Here is a 27224-nt window from a genome sequence, read left to right as displayed (position 1 = left end):
CTTTCAATCTTAGGATATATGTCTTTCTTCTGGAAAATCATTAGTCATTACTTTTTATATTTTCCTTCATATTCTTTTTTTGGACTCCCATTTGTATACATATAGTCCCTCTGTTCCTCTTTTCCCCTTTTTCCACAATCTTTCCTTTAATTGGCTGATGTCTTGGAGAAATTTTGGATTTGAACTTTCAGGCTGCATCATATCATACTCAGTTCACCATTGGATTCTTTATTTTAGCAGTTACATTTTTCATATTACTGTTTTCAGTTAGTTCATCATAACTGCTTTTCCTAATTTCATGTTTCTCTCTAAGGTTGGTTATTATACTTTTTTAAAATTCTTATATCTGTTTTTACTAGGTCCTGTAAGTTGTATTTCTTTTTCGCTCATGATTCTCTCCTGTCTTAAAAGCTTCCCTGAAGGACGTTTTTCCCTATTGTTTCTAACAGGCATTAATATCCCTTTGGAAGAACACCAAAAGCTAAGTCCTAATTAGGTAAATTTGGAAGCAGGGTCCAATCTCATTTTATTAAATTCCTGTTTCCCCCTAGTTCCTTTACCTGAGCGCTCCTCTTGTTAGAGGCAGCCGCCCTCTGATGGCATTCCCTGTGTGAGGTGGCATTCGGGGGTCTGTCAGCACAGCTATATTATTGGCTCCTGTCCCTGCCTGGCTCTGTGCCTTTAAGTTGACCAGGAAGATCTGGCTTTCCTGTTCCAGGGCCTGGGTAGGAATTCTTTCTGCCGTTTTAGCTTTAGGGCACTGAGGATGTACTCCTGGAATTGGAGTGTTTTGTTTTTTAAGCATGTTATTTTGGGTTTGTTTTCATAAGCTCCAAACCTAAGCCAAACTCTACAGTTGCAATGAGAGAGGCTCCATCCAGCCCAGTCTCACCCCCTCATGCTGGTCAGCTCAAACAGGGTGCTATGGGCGGGGAACAGTGCCGCCAGAAAGCTTGCCCGTCTGTGTGTTCTTCCGTTATCCCTTGCATACCACTCTTTTCCTCCATGCTGCTCAGCTTCTCCCAAGTATTCACCACTTCCTATCGCCGCAAAGGTTTCTCTTGGATTTTTAGTTGATAATTATGACCCTGAAATTTACTGGCCTCCTTTTTTAACTCCTGACATCTTCAGAGTTGTATTTTAGTTTCTGTCAATGCTCTGTGCTACCAATTGTTCCATCTTCCACTAGGTAATTTTAAGGTGAGAGAAGGTTCCTTGGAGAAACTTACCTACACAGCACAGGAAGGTCATGAGGCAGAGAAGAGCAAGCTGATTTTCTTCCAACCTAAACCTTCCAATTTGGGCCGTGCATGATGGCTCACACCTGTAATCCTAGCACTTTGGGAGGCTGAGGTGGAAGGATTGCTTGAGGCCAGGAGTTCGAGACCAGCCTGGGCAACATAACGAGACTCCATCTCTACAAAAGAAAAAAAAATTATCCAGGCATGGTGGTGTACATTTTTAGTCCCAGCTACTCAGGAGGCTGAGGTAGGAGGATCACTGGAGCCCAAGAGGTTGAGGCTACAGTGAGCCAAGATTGTGCCACTGCATTCCAGCCTGGGCAAGAGAGCAAGACCTCATCTCAAAAAATTAATTTATCAGTTTAAATTAAAAAAAAATTTGTCCCTTCCTTACCTCCCCAGAGTCACAGGAAAAGAGATCACAGGGCGTGTGTGCTCCAGTCACATACTAGAAATGGGAAGAGAACGGAGGCCACTCTGAGAGCAAGGTCACAACAGGGGGGAGCTGAAAGGGGAAGCACTCTAGGCCTTCTTGAATAGAAGTGCTTCCCAGTTGAGAGCACACCAGTCCCATTGGCGAGACTCCCTAAACAGGTGGCATGGCCTTGTTCCATACAGGAAAAATTTCTATCTCTTCAGAGCAGGTGTACAGAGAGGGACTACTATCATATAGGCTGACAATATTTAACTCCCAGGATAGTAGCTCAATAAAAGTCCTTAATAACTCTTGGGGGCAGAAGAAAGGTCCTGAGATCTGCTTTCTTTTCCTTCTGTTCTTCCACAGAGATTTAATCGCATACTAAAGGATCATGAAATACTTGAATGAATGACACCTGAAGGCACATTCCCAACTCTGCAGTCTTTTCCAAGTCCAGTTCCAACTTTTCAGTCAGCCTACTTAAATGAGTCCACTAGGGTATCCCACTACTATGTAAACTCTGAGTATCTAGAACTTCCCTGATACTTTTCCGCTGTCAATATTCTTCTTGTCTTTTCCATTTATGTTTAGACCCTCATTCTCCCAGTCACCCAAATTTGAAACCTCAGAGTCATTTTTGAAGCCACTTTTATTTGGAGCCCTCTGAGTTTTTATTTTGATTTTCATTGTCCTTTCCCTAGATCATATTCAGATATATATAAAACATACTTTGGGCAATCCAAATTAATGTTTTTAGGAACAGCCTCAACCTTGCTCTTTTTTATATCAAAAACTTTTAACATCTCCTGTTGCTTAGAGCTGGCTGTGACATTACAAGTTTGTTACTGTGGCGTGTAGAGGCACGCTGTCAGCTGGCCCTACTTCATTCTGAATATACCCACTTTCCCATGAAGAGGTGAATGTTTCCTTCTCTACGTAATAATTTTTTTCCTGTCTTCCCTACACATGGAAGAGAGCCTGGAGAATCCAATGTCCTTTACATAGTTCCCTTTATACTCTAGGTACGAACCTTATCAAACGGATTCTGCTTCTTAACAGTGAATAGTCAAAAATGAATGAGAATGGCAATGTTACTTTCTCTTTTTTTTTTTTTTTTTTGAGACAGAGTCTTGTACTGTCACCTCAGCTGGAGTGCAGTGGTGCGATGTCAGCTCACTGCAACCTCCATCTCCCTGGTTCACGCAGTTCTCCTGGCTTAGCCTCCCGAGTAGCTGGGATTATAGGTGCACATCACCACACCCAGCTAATTTTTTTTTGGAATTTTAGTAGAGACTGGTATTTGGCCAGACTGGTCTTGAACTCCAGACCTCATGATCCACCCACCTCAGCTTCCCAAAGTGCTGGGATTACAGGCATGAGCCACTGCGCCCAGCCAAATGTGTCTGTCTTGTAACATTTCCATTTATTTAGTTCCACTACCTTCTTTTTTTTTTTTTTTTTTTTTTTTTTTTTTTTTTTTTACTGTGAATATACTTTAGCCATTTTTGTTTACAATTGAAACTGTGGGAATTCAAAATTAACATCCTTGTCCGTGAGCTTCTTATAGACACCAGAAAATGTTTCAGTCTTGCATTCCGTGTTGTTCTCTTACGCTTTGTCCAAATGAACCTTTATGAACCTTTTTTAAATTTACTTAAACTGCCATCCAGTTTCACACAGATTCTCTTGCCCACAATTTCACTTGGGAAGATCAAGTCCTCCAAAATTGTGTCATATACAGCTCCTGGGATGCTTTTGCTTATTTTTTGTGTGGCTTTTTCAAGTTGGCTTAGGCAGAATTCTCTGAGCAATAAAGACAGCATGCTTCCCACTGAGCTTTTTCTCCAATTCACGTACTAGCCAGAGTTGGATTTTCTGGAAAGATTTCAGTTGAGGAACAGGAACAAAGATTATGATCGCTTTCAGGCCACCACCAACTTAGGCTCCTTGGCTGCTGTAATACTCAGCTTCCTGAGCTGAGCCTTGAGGTCCAAGTTTATCTCCAGCTCCAGAAGAGCCTGGAAGATGCCAGACTCTTCTAACTTGTTTGGTTTCTTACTGTTGGGCTTCACAGTCATGGTGTTTGAACTGAACATGGCCTTCTCCTTGCTAAGCACCAGCTTAGGAAGAGCCTGCTACCGGTTTTAAATCTGCTATGTGCTGAGTACAGTGCTAGGTTCAACATAACTAGAAGATATTTTCTGAAGAGAAAATGAACAGCAGTATTGTAGATAAACTAAGCTTTCTGGTGTGAATACCATAATAAATATCTATACTAGGCGGAGTTTCCTTTTTAGTGCCTTTCATAGGTCTATTTGCTAATTAGTGCACACGTGCACATATATGTATAATCAAATACACACCATCAATAGAAACGGTCCCTATTTAAACTACTTATCTAAATCATTGAAACAGACAGCAGTATGTTTACCTATAACCACATAAATTCCACAAAAGAGAAGTTTTATATCTAAAATGCATTGCAGAAAGGAAATATTTTTTAAATTTGCTTTCCTTTTTTGTCCTATGGAAAGGCTATCTGTATTTTAATTCTGTAGACTCCATCCCTATATTGTAAGGTCTCCTGAATGCCCACAACTGCACAGTATATCAACAGATGTAGGTTTTGGAGGCTAGGAGAGCTCTCACTCATCAGTCATTTGAATAGCGCGATTTCTTACCAAAAGTGGTTGAATGTTTCATTATGTACCGTATTGCTAAGTATCATTTTTTAACACTTGCCATGTAAGCTGCTGTTTTCATTCCAGTAACAAGTTGATGGTGAGTTTCTAGAGTAATTAAAAATATTTTGTAGTTTTGTGTATCAGGTTTTTTTCTTTTGCTCTATCTTAATTTCTTCTCAATGTAAAATTTTATAAATGAACCTGCCAAATTTTAGTTCAGAAGGATTCAAGTAAGATCTTCTAGTTTACGTTGTTCTCTCCTTTTGTAATTTCTTTAAGTAGTCAACAAAATATGAGTCAGTGGGAAATACACTGATATTCACAGGAGAAATCTTAGGAAGTTTGTTGCAAAGAAAAGCACAGCAGATCCCCTCACTAATGATTCTGACCTCTAAACAGGCACCTGGAACAGACCTCAAATTTAAAGTTTGAGGAAGTTAAAGAAATTTAGTAAATACTGGGCTTGGTCACTATATAAAACATTTCAGGAGAACTAGAAAATACTATATTCCTTCATATTCTTCCTAAAAAGTTTTCTAGATTTACCTTCTAAAGGCAACTTTATAGTAATTTTTAAGTTTCCAGCATGTCTTTGAGATCATATTGTATTAGTATAATTTTGTGTATATGTAAGAATTTTTTAGGTTATTAATCCCAAAACACAATCCAGTAGGATAAATTATTGTATTCCTTTTGGCTACCTATAAAAAATTCCCTAAATTATCCTTTATTATACATCTATCTATATTTATATATATATGTGTGTACATATAATCTTCATATTTCATTTAGAAAGGTGATTCATTTAGCTAATCCCATCAAAAGAGTGCAAAACAAGCTTCATATAAGATGGACCACCTATATATTTCTTAGCTTAAATGGTAAAAATTTCCAGTGCTCTGGTCTAGTGTTCACAGGGCAGTGAGAGTTACTGCATAGCAAATAAGAAAAATAATGAGTAACATGTGCAGAAACTACAGCCAAAATAATATCTGAAAAGCATATTACACTTAGTGCACGTCTAGGTTGTATCACGAAGGACCACCCTCTGTTTGTGGAGCCACAGGGAAGAGAAAGGGACATTTACAGTACACATTTGATACGTAGTCTTTTTCCATGGAGTCTCTTCTACCAAAGAAGAAAAGGCAACAGTGGAACAGAAGAGAACTGTGAATAATTTAAATCCTGGATGCAGACCCACAAATGGTTAAAAAAAAACAATCTCAGGGAAGAAAACAGTGCCTTTATGATGTTTCAGAATTATACATTGAGTCACTATTGGCATCTGTTTAGGTTTTAGATATTCTCAGCCGTGGATATGTGATTTTTTGATAGACATAGGAAGAATTAACTTGTTGTGTGGTAAGGTAGTTCTAGACTCATATGGAAATTGTATGGATCTAGAAGCAAGTGTACCGACATCAAGAAAGCAAATAAACTCTGAGTAGAGTAATCTTTTAAGAGGTGCAGACACAGCAGTAGAAAAAAATATATTCTGGATAATTTTGAATGTGAAGTTAAAATTTATTATGTGCTATTTCTGTTACCTGAAGTGAATTCTCCTCTCCTTTCCAGTGCCAAGTCAAATTCTAACTTATCAAGGGAGGCCTTTTAAAGCTCATGTTGATTTCTGAAATTATCAAAGAGGGGCAATCATATCAGAAAGCTTTATGTTACACTCATTTTTAATGTCTTATAATTTTCTTTTGCTGTATTGTAACCGCCTTGTAGCAAGGAACAATTTTTTAAATGGATGCTGTAAAAATAGTGGATCTTTTTTTGCTGACTTCAGCTTGACAAACCTGAATCCCTTTCAGCCACATTCCTTCCCTACAGCCTTCTGCCAGGTACTCACAGCACGCTATGCTCACACCCAGAAGCTCTTAGGTGTGTACATGCTCTTTGGCTTCCATGAATTGACTTGGTGCTTTGTAAGTGGGGCTTGTTCCCTAGTACGCTTATTCCTGTTGTACTTCTTGAAATAATCATCTAATTAAATATCTCATAACTCATCCAAATAATGGAATAAAAGTTATTGCTGGTAAATCTAGGTATAATGCTCTGGAAAGACTTTTTGAGTTGCTAAAAAATATTGCTGTCGAATTTTGGAGTAAACTCACTATAAACTGGGGTGAAAGGAAATGGTACATTCTGGTCTCATTTTAGTGAAGCAAACCATCGACTATGCCTGAGTCTGATTTCTGCTACAAAAACATGCAGAGTTTCAAACAGCAGACCCCTGTGCAAAGTAAGGTTCTTTGCCCTCTATCACAATTTGTACATTTATACTTTGAGTTAAATATTTTAAGAATGTGTATTTTATTTTTTATGAATCTCCACTTAAATCCAATATCTTTGTTTAGCAACCAACTGATATTTCAGAGTCATCAGAAAAGAAGGCTTTCATTATGTCTTTTGTTTTAATTTTTTATTTCCATAGGTTTTGGGGGAACAGGTAGTATTTGGTTACATGAATAAGTTCTTCAGTGGTGATTTGGAGATTTTGTGCACCCATCACCTGAGCAGTATACACTGTACCCAATTTGTTGTCCCCCTCCCACTCTTTCCCCTGAGTCCCCAAAGTCCATTGTATCATTCTTATGCCTTTTCATCCTCACAGCTTAACTCCCACATATGAGTGAGAACATACAATGTTTATCCATTCCTGAGTTACTTCACTTACAATAATAGTCTTCAATTCCATCCAGGTTGCTGTGAATGCCATTCATTCATTCTGTTTGTGGTTGAGTAGTATTCCATCTCATTCATATATGTGTGTATCTGTATATATATACACACACATATATATTTACATATGTTTACATATAGGAATATATTTCATATATGAACATATATTTACATGTATATTTGCATATATTTACATATATATGTACATATATACACACATATATATACATGTATATACACACATACCACAGTTTCTTTATCCACTTGTTGATTGATGGGCATTTGGGCTGGTTCCATATTTTTGCAATTGCAAATTGTGCTGCTATAAACATGCATGTCCCAGTATCTTTTTTGTATAATGACTTCTTTTCCTCTGGGTAGATACCCCATAGTGGGATTGCTGGATCAAATGATAGTTCTACTTTTAGTTCTTTAAGGAATCTCCACACTGTTTTCCATAGTGGTTGTACTAGTTTACATTCCCACCAGCAGTGTAGAAGTGTTCCCTGATCACCACATCCACACCAACATCTATTCTTTTTAGATTTTTTTATTATGGCCATTCTTGCAGGAGTAAGGTGGTATTACATTGTGGTTTTGATTTGCATTTCTAAAGAGCTTCTGCACAGCAAAAGGACCACTCAGCAGAGAAAACAGACAACTCACAGAGTGGAAGAAAATCTTCACAATCTATATATCCAACAAAGAATAAATATCCAGAGTCTACAAGGAACTCAAACAAATTAGCAAGAGAAAAAACAATCCCATCAAAAAATGGGCTAAGGACATGAATAGACAATTCTCAAGATATGCAGATGGCCATCAAACATATGAAAAAATGCTTGACATCACTAATGGTCAGGGAAATCCATTATGTCTTCAACCTTATTCCAAGACGGTCATCCATTTTTTTTTTTTGAGATGGAGTCCCGCTCTGTTGCCCAGACTGGAGTGCGGTAGCACCATCTCAGCTCACTGCAACTTCTGCCTCCCGGGTTCAAGCGAGTCTCCTGCCTCAGCCTCCCGAGTAGCTGGGACTACAGGCGTGCGCCCCTATGCCCAGCTAATTTTTTGTATTTTTATTTGAGACTGGATTTTACCACGTAGCCCAGGCTGGTCTCGATCTCCTGACCTCGTGATCCAACCACCTCAACCTCCCAAAGTGCTGGGATTACAGGCGTGAGCCAACAAGCCCAGCCAGCCATTCACTTTTAAAGCTTGGTCATGGAAGCAGATGCTCTGGCTAGTAGCAGCTGCAGTGTACTTTTGAAATGTCTCTCACTATATCGTTAATCTTTTTTTCTTAAATGGGCATTGTTGTTAATGGCAATCCTACTCTTTGTTTTTAACACCTGGTTTAACCATACAGAATAGAATGAAAATCCTCAGCCAATTTTAATTTGGGTGTTGAAAATTACAGTATCAAGCAGTGAAAGCAGTGTTTGATTGTGATCACCATGAAGAAAACTAAATTTAGTCCAACTCTTTTCTGATGCTTTTTTAAAATCACTAATATCAGCTCACCTTGCAGAGATTTCTCCTTAATCACAGGTTTAGTTTATGGAAAAAGTACCACTGTTTCCTAGTTCCATTGAACCCTTGGTGTGACTTCATAATGTATTCATACTGTTAGACTATTAAAGGGAATTTGATAAAGCTTTCAAATACTTCTCTCTATTCATGCCCATTTCCCATTCTAGATCACTTATTGGTAAGCATTCCTTTTTGACATTTACTAAATGTCAACTATAGTCCATGTTTAAACATTGACCTAGAGCCAGTGGACTTACCAGTTTATATTAACCTGGTAAGAAAAATTAAATAAAATGTGAAAATGAAATGAAAATTGCTTTGAAGAAAAATGAAGCTAACAGTGAAATAGCCTGCTAATGGCTCGATAGGCATTCATTTCCTTGCTGAGTTCACAGTTGTGTCATTTTGTACTATTGCTAGATTGTAAAAGGAAATCCAAAGAAAAAATTAAAAATAGTTTTTTCATATAGCAACCATTTATTGAATATCTATTTTGGATCAGGTACTAAAAATACAAAGAAGAGACCAATTGACTCTACAAGCAATTCACAGTCTAATGCAATGATTCTCAGACTTGAAATAAAAACCAGAGCTACTCTGGCTGAAGCAGTTCATAAGGGCAGTGGGACTCCTGAAGGCACATATCTGTGCAGAGTATCTGCCACTAAAAATTTTTCCTATGGAATGATCAGGAAAATGGACAAAGATGTATCGATTCTCTCAAAGTTATGATCTTCATTTTTAAATAGAATAGTAAATGATGTTTCAGATATTTTAGCAGATATTTATTATTAGACATCTATGCCACATAACCTTGATAAATAATGTAGCTCTGAAATGTTTTTCTTGTATCAACATCATGTACGTTAGTTAGCTCTTACTGTCTAATTATTAGCTTAACAGTTTGTTAGACCAATTTATTGTGTAGTTTTCCTGTTTTCCTCTAGAGTTTCCAGTACAGCGTAGACAGTGTATTATGCCGATGCATTCCGTCTTTGAACCCTTCTGCCCTTGTCCTGATGTTTATTTCTTAATTTAAATGGCTTTAAAAAGTCTGTGAAAAGTAACTCCAAATCTAATACCAAATATGATTTTAATACAGATACTGGTGTCTTCTGTTCCCGGTCCGCATGTGTATAAGAGGTTGCTTGATTTCTACTTGACCGTTAGTGGCTTTGGAAGAAAAAGAAGCCCATGAACCATAATCAGATATTTGGCATCTACCATGGTGTCTGAGAATTAATTTAAGTAGAGTTTTAAGCATATAGTCCATTATGTAAGATCAGATTGCAGAAGCTCAAAACTTTTACTTTCCAGCTACTGTGTAGGATTTAGTTAGTGTTTGACAGCATTTATGACATTATTTTTAATTTGTAAGTGAAGAATTAGAAATTCTGATGTTTGTTAGGAAGTAAAGGCATTTCTGAACTCAAATGTTATTTCTTTAACATATTAATGCAAGCATTCTGGCAGGCTAATGCTTAACAAAGCATTCTCTCTTCTAGCTGTCACCTAGGGGTTTGCCTCTGAGACTTGTTTTTATTTGTTTATTTTAATTTTTCTTAATACGGTAACCAGGTTAACAGATGAGTAAACATTTGCAATCCTAAAACTTTATCATAAGGTTTCTTCAGAGAACTATTCATTTAGGTCTTTTGCATCTTTTATCTTTCAACACAGTGGCATTTCAAAATTCCTTTTTTCAGAAAACAGTAATTGATAATGTTTCAATTTAAGGGTTTCTCCTCTTCAAAAATCTGAAGTTGTTGAGATGGTTAAGAAACAAGTCAAAGTCGTAACGCTTGCAATCGGTGATGGAGCAAATGACGTCAGCATGATACAGACAGCACACGTTGGTGTTGGTATCAGTGGCAATGAAGGCCTGCAGGCAGCTAATTCCTCTGATTACTCCATAGCTCAGGTAAAGCGTCATTTCTGCAAAACACATCATTCCTCTCAGTCAACTGATGCTTTGAAAAGGAAAATACTAATTTTTTCCCACTCTCATTTTAGTTCAAATATTTGAAGAATTTACTGATGATTCATGGTGCCTGGAACTATAACAGAGTCTCCAAGTGCATCTTATACTGCTTCTACAAGAATATAGTGCTCTATATTATCGAGGTAATAGCAGGTTAAAATCTAAATCCTTGTCATTTGCATACATATTTAAAGAAATTTCCTTTTTGAAGACATTTTCTCATTGTTTTAATTAATCTTTTATTTGCCAACTTTTTATAAATTCTAAATGTATTAAAACAAAAAGGTGGACTGTAATCCCAGCACTCTGGGAAGCCAAGATAGGTGGATCACTTGATAGGAGTTCAAGACCAGCCTAGTCAACATGGTAAAACCTCGTCTCTACTAAAAATACAAAAGTTAGCCAGGCATTGTAGCAGGCACCTGTAATTCCAGCTACTCGGGAGGCTAAGGCAGGAGAATCACTTGAACCCAGGAGGTGGAGGTTGTGGTGAGCTGAGATTGTGCCACTCTACTCCAGCCTGGACCACAGAGTGAGACTCCACCTCAAAAAAAAAAAAAAAAAAGTTTGTCAGCCGTGGAGAATTATGTTTAAATTCTAGCTAAAAATGTTATGTTGCATTGATAAGAAGTGTTGAATTAGAGTTGCTAATGAGATAATAATGTATTTAATTTTAAAAATACATTATTACTAATGTATAAATTAGTCTGTAAACTTGACTGCATTTTTAATAAAGCTCAAAAACATACAGAAGAAAGCAATACACCATGGAGGGATAATACACATGTAGAAAACCTATTTTTTAAAAAAGGTGAGGAAATGAGAAACATTGAACTAAGCTAGCACTTCTAATTCTGAGAGGAGACAAAGTAGTGCAATCAGGAAAAATATGCAGGTAGCTTTGCTAGTATTGTTGCCTCATTGTTCCTATTATGTTTCAAAACTTAGATCTTTGTTATATACAAGGATCCCTCTCTATCCAGATCTGTTTTTATTTCTGTGTTTGGTGAGTAGCAAGAGTTCAGATGATGAGAAATTTGTCTAAAAATTATCAGAATCTTTAGTTTCTGTGTCCGGATAGCAAGGGATTTGTAGAATCCGTTTTATGTGTCAAACATAACATAATTTTTAAAATGAAAACCCGAGTCAGGAATACCACTTTTAAAAGGATGCATTTTGTTCTGTGAACAATTTGTAGCACCTACAGAGCCCAGGCACCAGGCTTAGTCCAACAACTACAAAGTAAATCAAGCATGGTTCCTGTCCTCCAGGAGCTTGCTGTATTACTTTTTTTCTCACACTGCTGATAAAGACATACCCAACACTGAGCAATTTACAAAAGAAAGAGGTTTAATGGACTTACAGTTCCACATAGCTGGGGAAGCCTCACAATCATGACGGAAGGCAAGGAGGACCAAGTCACATCTTACATGGATGGCAGTAGGCAAAGAGACAGAGCTTGTACAAGAGAACTCCTCTTTATAAAACCATCAGATCTCATGAGACTTATTCACTGTCACTAGAACATCACAGGAAAGACTTGCCTCCATGATTCAATTACCTCCCACTGGGTCCCTCCCACAACACATGGGAATTCCAGATGAGCTTTGAGTCAAACCATACCATTCTGCCCCGGCCCCCCCCAAATCTCATGTCCTCACATTTCCAAACCAATCATTCCTTCCCAACAATACCCTAAAGTCTCAACTCATTTCAGCACTAGTGTAGAAGTCCACAGTCCGAAGTCTCATCCAAAACAATGCAAGTCCCTTCTGCCTATGAGCCTGTAAAATCAAAAGCAAGTTGGTTAGTTCCTAGATACAATGGGTGTACAGGCAATGGGTAAATACAGCCACTCCAAGTGAGAGAAATTGGCCAAAATAAAGGGGCCAAAGGCCCCAGGCAAGTCCGAAATCCAGCAGGGCAGTAAAACCTTAAAGCTCCAAAATGATTTCCTTTGACCCTATGTCTCACATCCAGGTCAAGCCAATGCAAGAGGTGGGTTTCCATGGTCTTGGGCCGCTCCACCCTGTGGCTTTACAGGATACAGCCTCCCTCCCAGCTGCCTTCACAGGCCGGTGTCAGGTGTACAATGCAGTCAGTGGATCTACCATTCTGGGGTCTGGAGGACAGTGGCCCTCTTCTCAGCTCCACTAGGTAGTGCCCCAGTGGGAACTCTGTGTGGGGGCTCTGACCCCACGTTTTCCTTCTCCACTGCCCTAACAGTAGTTCTCCATGAGAGCCCGGTCCCTGCAGCAAACTTATGTCTGGGCATCCAGGCATTTCCATACATCTTCAGAAATCTAGGCAGAGGTTCCCAAACCCCAGTTCTTGAATTCTGTGCACTCATAGGCTGAATACCACCTGGAAGCCGCCAAGGCTTGGGGCTTGCACCCTGTGAAGCCACTGCCTGAGCTCTATGTTGGCCCCTTTCAGCCATGTCTGGAGTGAGTGGAATGCAGAGCACCAAGTCTCTTTGCTGCACACAGCACAAGTACCCTGGGCCTGGCCCAGAAAACTACTTCTTCCTCCTAGGCCTCTGGGCCTGTGATGGAAGGGGCTGCCATGAAAACTTTGCCATGAAAACCCTGGAGACATTTTCCCCATTGTCTTGAGGAGTAACATTTGGCTCCTCGTTACTTATGCAAATTTCTGCAGCCAGCTTCCATTTCTCCTCAGAAAATGAGATTTTTCCTTTCCATTGCATTGTCAGGCTGCAAATTTTTTTTAACTTTTATGCTCTGCTTCCCTTACAAAACTGAATGCCTTTAACAGCACCCAAGTCACCTCTTGAATGCTTTGCTGCTTAGAAACTTCTTCCACCAGATACTCTAAATCATCTCTCTCAAGTTCAAAGTTCCACAGATCTCTAGGGAAGGGGCAAAATGCTGCCAGTCTCTTTGCTAAAACATAACAAGAGTTGCCTTTTCTCCAGTTCCCAACAAGTTTCTCATCTCCATCTGAAACCACCTCAGCCTGGATTTCATTGTCCATAGCATTATCAGCATTTTGGTCAAAGCCATTCAACAAGTCTCTAGGGAGTTCCAAACTTTGGCACATTTTCTTGTCTTTTTCTGAGCCTTCCAAACTGTTCCAACCTCTCCCTGTTACCCATTTCCAAACTCACCTCCACGTTTTTGGGTATCTTTTCAGCAGCACCCCACTCTACTGGTACCAATTTATTGTATTAGTCTGTTCTCACACTGCTGATGAAGACATACCCAAGACTGGGCAATTTACAAAAGAAAGAGGTTTAATGGACTTACAGGTCCACATAGCTGGGGAAGCCTCACAATCATGACGGAAGGCAAGGAGGAGCAAGTCACATCTTACGTGGGTGGCAGCAGGCAAAGCAAGAGAACTTGTGCAGGGGAACTCCCCTTTTTAAAACCATCAGATCTTGTGATACTTATTCACTATCACAAGAACAGCATTGGAAAGACTTGCCCCCATGATTCAATTACCTCCCACTGGTCCCTCCCACAACACATGGGAATTCAAGATGAGATTTGGCTGGGGACACAGCCAAACTGTATTACTTGCCAACAGAAATACAATGCAAACCACATTAGCAAAAAGAAAAATAAAAATTAATGTCAGAATATTTTATCTAGCTCAATGTATTCAAAAGATTATCATTGTCACCTGTAATCACTGTAAAAAAAAATATTAATGAGATATTTTACATCCTTCATCCTAAGTTTCCAAAATCTGGAGTATATTTTACATTTATACCACATCTCGATTTAGACTAATCACATCTAAGTGTTCAAGAGCACGTGTGGCTAGTGGCTACCATGCTGGGCAGCACAGCAATGGTAGATAAGTGAACTGAATGGTTAATCAAGGCATAATAAATATGTTATTTGCCTTTTTGTAAAAAGTGGCCTTTTTATTGTCAGAAGCTATATGTATAATAATTATAGGTGTTATCAGTTTCATGTTCCTGTTGGAGCTCTGCAGATCATGACAATGGCCTTCCCATTGTTAAGAAACCTCCATCTCCCACTCCTGTCAAGGACCCACCACACCCTCATAAATCTGCCGAGGGTTCCCTTACAAATAGATGTTTATTCCTGCCACTTTACCATTTTATCTGTTAACTGTTTCTACACATCTGTCAAAAAAGATACAGCCAGGCCAGGTGCGGTGGCTCACGCCTGTAATCCCAACACTTTGGGAGGCCGGGGCGGGTGGATCACAAGGTCAAGAGTTCAAGACCAGCCTGGCCAACATGGTGAAACCCCGTCCCTACTAAAAACACAAAAAATCAGCCAGATGTGATGGCAGTCGCCTATAATCCCAGGTACTCAGGAGGCTGAGGCAGGAGACTCGTTTGAAACTGGGAGGCAGAGGTTGCAGTGAGCCAAGACCACACCACCGCACTCCAGCCTGGGCAACAGAGCAAGACTCTGTCTCAAAAAAAAAAAGATCCAGCCATCTCCTATATGGAAATCATATTCTATCCTTTACTCTGAGAAGTAACAGTATAAACAAAGTCAGTATGTTGACACTTTCATTGGGGGCTGGTGTGTATTTGCTTCACCTGTTCTTTGTGCCTCTGTCAGAATGCTTATCTCCTTGTTAAATGTTGACTGAGCATAGTTCTTATGAGTCAGGCTAGTAAAATTGAAACTTAGTTTTGAAGTGTACAGGCAGTTTTGTATAATGGTCACTAAAAAGGTTACAACCTGTTAGATAAAATAACCTAATACGTGGAAATATAAACAAGGTACTTAAATGAACTTACTCATTCATTACTGCTAGATTTGGTCTGGAATAGTCTGTATTTTGAAGCAAAATGTACTTCTAAAATAGCTTATGAGATCCAAAAAAATATTCTTTGTTGTTTATATAAATGTGTAGTTCTTTTCTAAAGTTAATTATTTTTCTATTCTCAATCCCTTCTATATATCTAGCTTTTCTATTTATATGTTCTTCTCATTCCAGAACACTGACATTCAAACAAATATCAATTTATACAGTTTATTTACATAGATTTATCAAGATACCAGGAATTTAAAGCCACTGCCAGCAATAAATCTGCTTATAAAAAGATAATTTTATAAAATAAGAATGCTCAACTTGTCACTTTTTAAATCTAAATTGACAACAATGAAGTAGACAAAATTTATGTACTAATGAGAAAATAAAAACATTAAACTCAAATGAAAACAATCTTCATGCCATGTTTCACGCCCAGCATTGTGTGGTTTGTGGTTGATTAACCCTAAACTTCACTTGCCTTTGATTTTAAAACCTCTTCACGAGATATTTGACACTGATCAAATTCTTTACACATTGAAAAGGAAGTGAGTTCTAAACTTTACTTGAAATCTCATTTTTATTTTTCTCAACAGTTTGTGGAAATGTGTTTTGAATATAATTCAACTGTCTTGGAAATGACCTTTTAAATCAATTCCCAGATACCCAACTTTTGCCAGCTAAAACAAGTTCTGCAGATGTTAATGGCTCATGTCAATACTGTGAATGAATAGACAGAAAACACATCATTGAATGTCTCTAGTGAGGACAACTGCCAGTCTCGAATCTCTCCTTTCAGTTTTTTGTGCTGATCAGGCGTGGGAGCAGAGGACTCATTGACTATTTGTAAGCTGCTGTTTAATATGCAGAAATGCTCCATCAGGAAAATGAATGTAAAGCTTTAGCTGCCACGCCTCTACTGGGAGGTGGAATTTAGAAAATAATGCCAGGAGAAGCAGGTCTAAAATTTCTTTGCTAATAAAGGAATAGTCTTGAACACTATGCGTTTTATGGATTAAAAACTACAAACACTGCTTTTCTCGTTGCTATATTGCTTAGGAATGTCACTATCTAGATATTCCATGGCTGTAAATTACAGCCAGACGAATACAGATTTGTCAGATCGTTGTATAAAGCTCTTCCTTACAGGAGCTGCCCAGGGGCAGCTCTAGGTGTTCGTTTAAATTATTGGCTCTTTTTAAAGAGAGATTTTTTTATTTCTCTGATATGTCTGACTCCTTCCTCGTAAAATAAGACCTTTTCTTTCAAATGATTGGCCATATCCAAGTTTTCTGGGAAGATCTCAAAACCAAGTTGTGTTTCTAATTTCCAGAAGCTTTGATAAAAGTCAATAAGGTGATACTGTCCCAGCAAGTGGTGCTGGGAGTTGAATTCCCTGTGAATTTAAATAAACTAAACACCTCCCCAGAGGGATTGGTGTTTTCTTTCTGAATCCATGGCTCTGGTTGAATCAGAGAAGGTACTTTTATGTATTTAGGATAATGTAGGTGTTGTTTTATTTTGCATGGGATATGTTCCTAATATTAACTACAATCTCAGCCTAACTTGAAATCTGCCTGCCGGTAGACTACTTCACTGTTAAAGACCTTCTCTTTCTCCTTTAAGATATGTAAACTTGAATGTCAAAATATTGGTGTGAAAATGTAAGGTACCCTCTTTAAAGTTTCTGTTCTTACCTAGTCATTTGTTCTTCTTTAAAAGTAAATTAAAATATTAACTCTTAAAAATTCAGGAAGTACATTTCTAAAAACATGTTCACCTACCTTTCAGTAGGAAAAATAAAATGATAAAAATGTGTTGATAGCTTTCCACTTAAAAACTGCCATAAAGCATAAAGCAGTTCATGCATTTTAAAATACACTTTGGAAACAAACATGTTTCCTTGCAAATTATTTCAAATTTGAAACTTGTAAATATTGATTTGAAGGAGGATCTTAAATTTCAAGCTCATAGTAGCCTCTGAATCAGCACCAAATATTAGGTACAAAGAAGCTAGGGGACCATTCATATTTACTAATGTTTGCCCACACACAAACTAACATAAACTTCTCATTGTACAGTATTGATGATTGCAAATGCATTTAGAGCTACAACCTTTGAGCCAAATCATGTCCATTAGACGAATTTGGTATGCAGAGCGCTTCAGCTTTCTTCAGACCAACAAAGGTTAGACTGTGTCTTCATAGATTAGAGAGGCCATAATTGAAAGTTTGTTTTGAAATTCCTTATATTTCCATCATACCTTAAGAAATCTGAAAGAGCTTTTTAGAATGAATTACTACAGTAGATCACAGTTGCCTTCGTAGAAAATAGCCCCATCACTCTGAGTATCCCAAATAGGTATTTACATAATCCACATCTCAGGCCAAATGTGAAAACACAATAGAGAGCATTAATGTCTGTTTTGTCAATTTGTGTATACTCACCAGGAAAGAAGAAACTTCACTTCATGTGAAGATACTCAGTTCTTTTAAAGTTTGCAGGCATCAAATGATCTGGCTGTTTGTTTAGGGCAAATTATCAAAAATTTGCCATAAATACATGTAGCAAAGCAAGTAAGAATTTCAGATTTGACTCTAATTTCTCTGCTTTTGTTTTATTGTTGTAGTTAATATGTGTTACAGCTCTAACACAATTTGGACGTATTTTTAATGTGCTGTTGCTACTTTGTTTTCTTTTCCATCTCATAAAGCAGACATTAGTTTTTATACATGCTCAATCATTCCTTTCCACTATAAAAAGGAAGATCAGTATGGGTACAGAACCTGTTCATAGGGAGGCCAGCCTGGGTACATATTGATAAATGGTGAATTTGTAGCAATTCATGCTTCCATAATGAGGTTAAATGAGACGTGAAGTGTAGCAAATTCCCTGCAACTCTGATTCAAAATTTCACTTGAGCCGCATGTCAAGACTGCTCTCCTCTAACAGTTTTGTGGTTGTCGTTGTTGTTAGGTTTTGTTTTTGTATTTGTGCTTATGTAATCTCATTGCTGGGCCAGGCTTTGTACTCTCCCAGATGCATTTGATTTTTAGTTATACGTCAGGTCTGCTTTTTAAAAACTATAATGTAGGTACTATTGTTTACTAATAGTCACTTTAATTTTTCTTATGTTTTAAACATGCTGGAGAAACTTTTGTCCATATTGTCCCTTAATTTTGTTTCCAAAGTTAAGATTTCTCTTTTAAAGAGAATTGTAAAATATGTAAGAACATCATGCTCTAGTCAAGATAGGGTTTTATCAGTGAATAAAATTTAAGTAAAATATTTTAATATATAACCTCAAATTTAACATTCCAGCAGCAGTGATTATCAAGAACTATTAAGAAAACCCATGTACTTTGACCTATTCCACCTTGAGAATTCACCCTAAGGAAAAAGAGATATGTATGGTTTCAGTTTAGAGTTATTTATAATAGCAAACAACTGGAAGCCAGCTAAAGGTCCAAAATAGTTACATCCGCATTGTAGAGGTTATACATCCATTAACATCATTTTAAAGGATATGTGACAACTTAAGAAAATGCATATTACATAATATTAAGGGGGAGGAGCAGAGTATGACACTCTCTGTATGCAGGTTTCCAGTAAGGTAAATTTGTGAATTTAAGTGAACTATACAACCAGTGCAGATGAAAATAGTGATTGTATTATTGCAGGAAACTATTTCCTAAATAAACAAGTGTTACTTTTATAATTTTAAAAAACAATCTTTAAATAACTGCATCCTGATATTTTTAAGGGAATTGAAGCTATAAAAATTTAATGAGATATACATATATTCTCTAAAAGTACCATTAAGAAAAACAAGATTGTTTCTCATTTTTAAATCGTGATTTCCTGTTCGTATATTTCTTTTTTGATTCAGCAAGCAGGACCAATTCTGACATAAATAACAAATACCCTATGAAAGCATCTCTTTGAATCAGAAAAGTAAACCAAAGAAATGTCATTTTCAAAAGAATCATGAGTATAATATGTTAATGCTCCTATTATGCAGCAGTTGAGTATACAACAGATTCTAAGCAATGCATTTATGTTTTTGTATTCTAATTTTGGGGGTTTTGGGTTTTTTTTCCTAGATCTGGTTTGCCTTTGTTAATGGCTTTTCTGGACAGATCCTCTTTGAAAGATGGTGTATAGGTCTTTATAACGTGGTAAGTTTAGGACATTTGATAATTCCTGTTTCATTGAATACTTGGAGATAAAGGTTCACCCTGCATTTGGCTGCTTGACATAATGACCAGTTTCTGTGCTTTAGATGTTTACAGCAATGCCTCCTTTAACTCTTGGAATATTTGAGAGATCGTGCAGAAAAGAGAATATGTTGAAGTACCCTGAATTATACAAAACATCTCAGAATGCCCTGGACTTCAACACCAAGGTAGGACGTGGTGCCCTGGCTGGGACATGTTTGGTGGGTCTGTTTTTACTGCCCTCATTACATGGGGCATGTGGTTTTCCAAGGCCAAGGATATACTAGCGTGAGACAACTCCAGGGTACTGACTATGGCAAGTCATATTTCTTAAGGTTCTGATACAGGCAGAGAAGGTTTTTTGTTGGTTAGTTGAGTTTGGGGTTTTTTGTGCGTTTTACAATTAAAATGTAATCAAATTAACTTGGGTTTGCAAGGCAGCAGTAAAGCTGGCCTGATGTATAAAAATCATTGTCCTTTTGGTTCTCCGGCCTTCTGTTTTTCAGTGCTGTGGTGACATGCTCACTCCTCACAGGGGCTAGTCATCTAGGACTGGTAAGGACTGGCTTTATGTGTGTAAAGGAGTGAGAAGTATTTTATTGTTCCTTAACTAATTTTCCATTTTGTGAAATATCTTTGTCCTCATTAGAATTTTAGATCAATTGTGTCAGGCATTAAAATTACAGTCTCTGGGAAATAGTACTCAGTATTTCCAAGCCATAAAATTAAAAATACAAGATAAAATATCCAACAGTTTATCTAAAATCACATTCTGGGTGTGATCCAATAGCATTTATCCTAGACACACACACACACAAAAAATCATTTTCTGTATGGTTTACTTTCCTGCAATTATATATTCTAAAGTGTTTCCATTGGTAACAATTTCTTGTTTAATGTGAATGAGGAGGAAAAAATTTAATATTACAACAATCAAAGTAGGTGTCATTTTGTAACTAACATTTGTATATTTTATTGGTGTTATGAAAGCAACAAATAAAATACACCTTCACAGAATTGTTTCTGTTTAATATCGTGCATGTTTATTAGCATGTTACTGATAATTAGATATAATCTTAACTCAATGTCTTGAATTTAGTACAGTTAATGTAGGATATTTTAAATATTTAGGAATTCATAAAGCTTTTCAATGGCATTTTCTATATGCCAGGAGAATAAGTGAAACAGGTGTTTTGGTGCCTTTAACCTCACAGCATAAATGATAGTGCTAGGTTTATGGACAAGACGTTATTCTTCTTCTGAGATGTGATCTTCATGAACACACTGTGCCTATGTATCCAGCTGTACACACGCATACAACTTGGTGGCACTGTTTTAAGTAAATGAATTTGGCTAGCTCAGAACAGACAGACTGAAGGTTTATTTAACTTATGCCATTGGTTCCAAAAAGTATTTTTAGTGGGCTCTCTTAAAACTAATACTATTTATAATATGCAGTATCTCTGCTTTCATTTTTAAATGTTTAACTTTTGGATTTTTAAATTTATTTGTGATGCCCAGTTTGTATTAAATTTCATCACATTGCTGTAATGTTTTTCATTACCTGTGGTGGGCATTTGCAAATGATGGCAAGCCACAATCAGACTGTGGCCTCTGGTTCCCCTGAAAAAGTGATCTGAGAGCTGGGGAAGTTCCAGGCCTACTAGTTTATTAACAATAATTCTCACCAACCAACCTCAGCCACAGGCCTAGTCTACCAAAGCGTGGGCTCCATAGTACTGTCTCTGAAGTTAGCCTCCAACCACAAACTTGGCCGTGCCATTCTTGCTTAAAAACATAAATTGATCCTCATAGAACTACCCAAAATCATTCCTGCAAAGGCACATTCTTCTGTACATGGCAAGTTGGACACATTTTGGTGGCCAGGAAAAGCGTTTAGTGGGTAGTATATTGTTTTAATGTGCGGGCATCATTCCTTGTATCTTTTATTGTTGAAAAAAGTTTTTCATTATCTATTGAGCCCAAGCATTCAGACAAGTCATCAGATCAACCCAAAACGGTTATACAATTTCTATACCCATTTGAGTATAGTTTATATACATGAGTTGCCAACTCTGTTTTATAGAGTTTATGGATTTTTCTAGTGATTTCAGTGAAAAGTCTTTGATTCAATCTAATATAAGTGTTTGAAAATTCAGGGACAAATGGCTACAAAATGCATAGTTGTATACACAGCAGTTGCTGGGGGTTCCAAGTGCGGGAGCATTGTTGCCCTGAATGATGATGCTTACGTTTGTTATGGTAAAAAGGGTCGGAGGTTCTGAGGTCGTGACAGGGGTTAAAGGATTAGCATGTGACAATAAGTATCAGTCAGGAAAATGGAAAAGTAGAACTAATTTTTCTTGCACCCACCTGTGCTTTCTGTCAAATAAAAACTTGCAGTAATGACATAGTGAGGAGAAGAGACAAAGGTTAATGAGTAACACAAGTTCAAATGTGTAATGTATTGGAGCGTAAATTGGATCATACAATCCAGTGTGGCTGGGAGAACTAACAAAAGAGATTGAGCTCACAGTGGAAAATTTTGGGAGGCAGGCAACTTAATTTCTGTTGTTTGAACAGCTTAAAACTATTAATACATGCCAATTTTATTTAGCATAAGTTTTGTTTGCAAGAAGCACTTTTAAATGACAAAACTACAACTGTTCAGAGGGGCCATAAGAATTCTAAACAGTTTTTCTATAACTTAATCTTTCACATCCATGTTACAAAGAAAGTACCAGTGATGCTTGCTCTCTTGTTCTTAAAATACAATAGATATAAAAAGTGGTAACTATTATATGATGTTATAATTATACAAAACTTGGTATTAACAGGTGTTAAATTGTGAAAGCCTTTAGTAAAGTCATAGTCACAGTGCTTTATTTGTATGATTATATAATTTAAATGTTATACTGGCTATAACAAGTATATATCTTGATACCCTGCAGAGTATAGAATAGAGTATCTTTATATCTCTTGATAAGAGAAAGCATTACATCTTTAGCATTGGAAAGTTTATAGTTGGACACGGGGAAAAGAAAAAGAAAGGGATTTCCCCAAATTATAATCTTTTAAAAGTCTGTTCTTCTGGAATTATGAAAATAGTTGCACTTAAGGAATTTCAGAATCTGCATTTTTTTATTTTAAATTTTATTTGCTTTTTCAGGCAGAAATTTAAATTTGTTTTTTGAGAAGCAGAAAAAAATTCAAGTGAAGCTGAATTTTGAGAAACATAAAAATAAATAAATGACCCATGAAAGTCTAAGAGGCAGAAAGTGTCTGTCAGTTCTATTAATTCACAGTGGTGGCCCGACAGAAACACATTTTGTGAATCTAGCTCATAGATAAAAAGAAAGGTCAGAGTTCACAGAGCTAGTTTATCGCAAATGGTTCTCATGGATTTTTGTTTTCCCTCAGGTTTTCTGGGTTCATTGTTTAAATGGCCTCTTCCACTCAGTTATTCTGTTTTGGTTTCCACTAAAAGCCCTTCAGTATGGTAAGTAGAAGGGATATGAATGCAAAGAGATGACTTTTTACTTTTTTAGAAAAATAACTCATTGTCAATGTATGTTAAAAAGTATAGCAGTTTCATTGTATGATATTTCTCTTAACCTAAAATGCATGCATCCAAAAATTGTACACACTTTGAAGATTTTTATTATTCCTTTGGGAGCAAAGTGATTTAATATATGCAAAGCCTTTCTTCTTTACTTCTCATGTTTTCCAAAGTTGCAGAGAGTTAAATTTTAGGACTTTTTTTCCCCTCTGTTGATGTATAGTTTGAAGACAATAAGTGCTAATATTTTATGTAGCCTATTTATTATACCTATGAGGCTTGTATCAAGCCCTTTATACTGAAACTAATCAGACATGCTGGTATTTTCAAGTATACTTGAGCCAGTGTTTTGGATGAGGTTTTTAATGTGTTTTTATGTTCATCTTGGAGTATTAGCTTTTCCTCTGCTCATTTTGAGGGGAGTGATTTTATTCTTTCAGTTTGGAGAGAGAGGATCATGGTGCATTTCCTATACACATAAAAGTGATTAAATAGCTACTTTAGAAAAGAGATCCCTGTGATTCTTAAGCTGGTGCTGCTCTGTCTTGGAGCCGACTTTGCGTTGAGATCCTGGGGAAGACACCAACCATTCAGTGTGCCTGCTTCAATACTACGGGAATCAAAAACACAACACACAGTACACCCAAGGAATTGTCAGTCCTTTATAAGTACAGGCCATACCTACTTTCTATCAGTTAACGGTTGCCAAGAGAAGAGAGTGCTGCCTGCTGCTGCCCACTGTTGATCTCTCCATAGGTAGCCAGAGTGATCCCTGCAAAATATGAATCGGGCCAGGTGCCTCCCTCCTCAGAAGTCCATAAAGATTTAGCATACTTAGAACAAAATCCTTCACCTCCAAATTGTTCCCCATTCTTAACAGATACTCAAATTGACTCTCTCCCCGCCCATGCGTCAGGTCTATGCTCAAGAAGCCTTCCCAGATCATCCTGTCCAAAACAGCAACCACCGCCTGCCCCCACTGCTCCTAGGCTCTATTCCCTTGTCAGTCTGTATGTCTTCATGGTACTTGTCAATCAAGTTTTGATATGTTTGTTTCTTTTATATGGTCTTTCTCCTCTTTTAGAATTGAAATTTCAGAAGGGCAAGTAATTAGTAGTTTCATTGCATTCACAGTGCTTAGAACAGTGCGTAGCTTGTAGTAGGCACTCAGCAAATTGTGAATGAATTACCAAGAGCATGTGGCATAAGCAAGGTGAGTATTGCAAAGAAGCCAGTGGTTTCATATTCTAGCTAAGATTTTAATATCCTTTATTGATTGCTCAGTAAATTACAACAGTAAATACTTTTCAATGTCTAGGCCATGGAATGAGCATGGTAAGAATATTTAATTAAAGTGTAGAATATTGACCCAGGAGGCCAGGAAAATTACAGTGAGTTAGTTTGCTTGCTTGTTTGTTTGGCTTATATAATTCACATACCATAAAAGTTATCTCCTTTAAAGTGTACAATTCAGTGGTTTTTTAGTATATTCACAGAATTATGCAGATGTCACCACTATCTAATGCCAGACATTCATATCATCCAGTAGAGAAACCCCATATCCATTGGCAATCACTCCCTGTTTCTCCACACCTTCCCTACCAGACCCTGGCAACTACTTATATATATGTTTATTTTGTCTCTGTGGATTTACCTATTCTAGACATTTTATATAAATGGAATCATTATGGGACCATGGTTCCTCCATGTTGCAACTGGAATCAGTACTTCCTTTTTATGGCTGAATAATATTCCATGGTATAGATATACCACATTTTTTAATCTATTCATCATTTGATGGACCTTCAGATTGTTTCCGCCTTTTGGAGCAACAGGATATGGAGGTCAGACATCCTGACCTCAGACAAGCTCTCCAAGTAAAATTTATTTTCAAAACGCAAAATCAATATAGGTTTGAAAGACAAGGCATGCCCATCTATGAAACTGCTATTGCAACCTTCTAAATTAGAAAAAAAGAAATTGAATATCAAAAATCACTTAAACCAGATAGCATCCGAAACACCTTAGCAATGACAGGATTTGAAAGGAATTCCCAAGTGACTTCATCTTCGAGAGAAGCAGTTCCTAGATCCATCATTACGTTTCTCTGGAAAGCCACACAGCTATCCAGCTTCAGTCAAGGCAGTTCACAGGAGTGCTGCTTATAGAGACCAAAACTAGCCAAGCCCAGGGAACACTTGCTTTCTCTTTTTAAGGGGTGAATCAACGTTTAGCATAAACTACTTTATGGTTTTTATGTTGAGGGGTTTGTAGTTGTTGTTTTGTCTTGTTTTCATTTTTAAATAAGGAGTGTTTTTAGGGAGGGAGGATACTTTTGTTTTTTGGTTTCTGAAAGGATGGGGATACTGAAGAACTTCACACATGCTATGTAATATATAGCTACATATTCATTTATTCCTTTGCCTCAGCAGTTCCGAAAGAGTAGTCTGTAGACCCTGGGAATATCCAAGACCTTTTGTCATCCACAAACAGTGGTACCACTGTGCTGTTCTTCACGGTCATGTATAGGTTTCATTTAAGAATGCGCATGAAGACACCATAAAACTAATGCTTTTTTTAAAACTTGAACCATCTTAATAATATTCTGTATTTGACAAAATAGGAAGTATTAGCATACATATAAAGCACTTCTGCATACCAAAGTGCAGTGATTGTCTCAAGGAATGGTGCCTTCTGGATTGAACCAGAGGCTGCAGAATCATGCATGGGTAAAAGATCCATTCAAAGTGCAAAGTAGGCTGGGCACAGTGGCTCACGCCTGTAATCCCAGCACTCTGGAAGCCCAAGGCGGGTGGATCACATGAGATCAGGAGTTCAAGACCAGCCTGGCCAACATGGCGAAACTCCATCTCTACTAAGAATATAAAAATTAGCCAAGTGTGGTAGTGCACGCCTGTAGTCCCAGCTACTGAGGAGGCTGAGGCAGGAAAATCGCTTGAACCCAGGAGGTAGAGGTTGCGGTGAGCCGAGATCGTGCCACTGCACTCCAGCCTGGGCGACAGAGCAAGACTGTCTCAAAAAAAAAAAAGTAAAGTACAAAGTAGACTGATGGATTTTAATGCAATAAAATACAGAAAGTTCATTGATATAGTTTCAGATTGATATAGTTTCAAATTCCACACTGGTAACCATCCTTTAAGAAACTGCCTCTCCCACTTTGAGAAACTACTTGTTGGCCAGGCACAGTAGCTCACGCCTCTAATCCCAGCACTTTGGGAGTCCGAGGCGGGTGGATCACTTGAGGTCAGGAGTTCGAGACCAGCCTGGCCAATATGGTGAAACCCTGTCTCTACTAAAAATACAAAAATTAGCTGGGCATGGTGATGTGCGCCTATAACCCCAGCTGCTTGGGAGGCTGAGGCAGGAGAATTGCTTGAACCTGTGAGGCAGAGGTTACAGTGAGTTGAGGTCACATCACTGTACTCCAGCCTGGATGATAGGGTGAGACTCCATCTCAAAAAAAAGAAAAGAAAAGAAAGAGGGAGGGAGGGAGGCTACTTGTTGAGTTTTGATGTAGTATCAAAGACTATCTATCCACAATTGTTGGAAAAGATTACTAAAATACTCTTCCCCTTTATAACTCCATATCACTGTGCAGCTGGATTTCCCTTTTATATTTCACCCAAAACAACATGAGAATCCAGCTGCTTTCTGTAGAGCCAGAAATAAGAGATTGTGAAAACCCAAACAATACCAGTTTTCTCAATTATTTGTTTGCTTTGGAAAATAGTTACTTTTCAGAAAACCTGTCATTTATATTACCATGTATTAGGTTTTATTTTTATGATCAATGAATACATAATTTTAAATTTTCTGTTTCAATTTCTAATTTGGTAAATATTGATAGACATAAACCACATAAAAACTTTTTGAGACCCTCAATAATTTTTTAGTGTAAAGGGATCCATAGACCAGGAAGTATGAGAATGAGTGATTTACCCAAATTATTCAAATGCTAAACATGCCTTGCGCCTGATACTGCTTGGTGCTTTACATACAGAACTTCATTGTCACTTCAAAACGCCTTCAGGGTAAGTAGCTTCACTCTTTTTAGCTAAACTGAGTTCCATAGGGATTGATTGTAAATAACCCAAAATGACACAACTGTTAATAGTAAT

At 37.5% G+C, this 27224-nt stretch overlaps 1 protein-coding gene and 1 pseudogene across 9 annotated transcripts in view; one reads left to right on the top strand and one right to left on the bottom strand.

Annotated features, from left to right (window-relative positions):
- Nucleotides 1-27224, top strand: part of ATP8A1 (ATPase phospholipid transporting 8A1) — a 266665-nt gene that overhangs the window by 200107 nt on the left and 39334 nt on the right. For all 9 annotated transcript variants that reach the window (XR_012434807.1, XR_012434806.1, XR_012434805.1 and 6 more), the window contains 5 exons: nt 10302-10485; nt 10578-10688; nt 19413-19487; nt 19592-19714; nt 22947-23025. Coding sequence is in view for 6 of the 9 variants with exons in the window: in XM_065544954.1 (XP_065401026.1) it covers nt 10302-10485; nt 10578-10688; nt 19413-19487; nt 19592-19714; nt 22947-23025 (572 nt within the window). In the remaining 3 variants the exon portion in view is untranslated. The remainder of the gene's footprint in view (nt 1-10301; nt 10486-10577; nt 10689-19412; nt 19488-19591; nt 19715-22946; nt 23026-27224) is intronic.
- LOC102144795 (small ribosomal subunit protein eS7-like) lies at nt 3169-3755 on the bottom strand (annotated as a pseudogene).

This window comes from Macaca fascicularis, chromosome 5, assembly GCF_037993035.2.
Source record: "Macaca fascicularis isolate 582-1 chromosome 5, T2T-MFA8v1.1".
NCBI lineage: Eukaryota > Metazoa > Chordata > Mammalia > Primates > Cercopithecidae > Macaca > Macaca fascicularis.
Note: the sequence above shows the minus strand (reverse complement) of the source record. Positions and strands in the feature narration are given on the sequence as shown.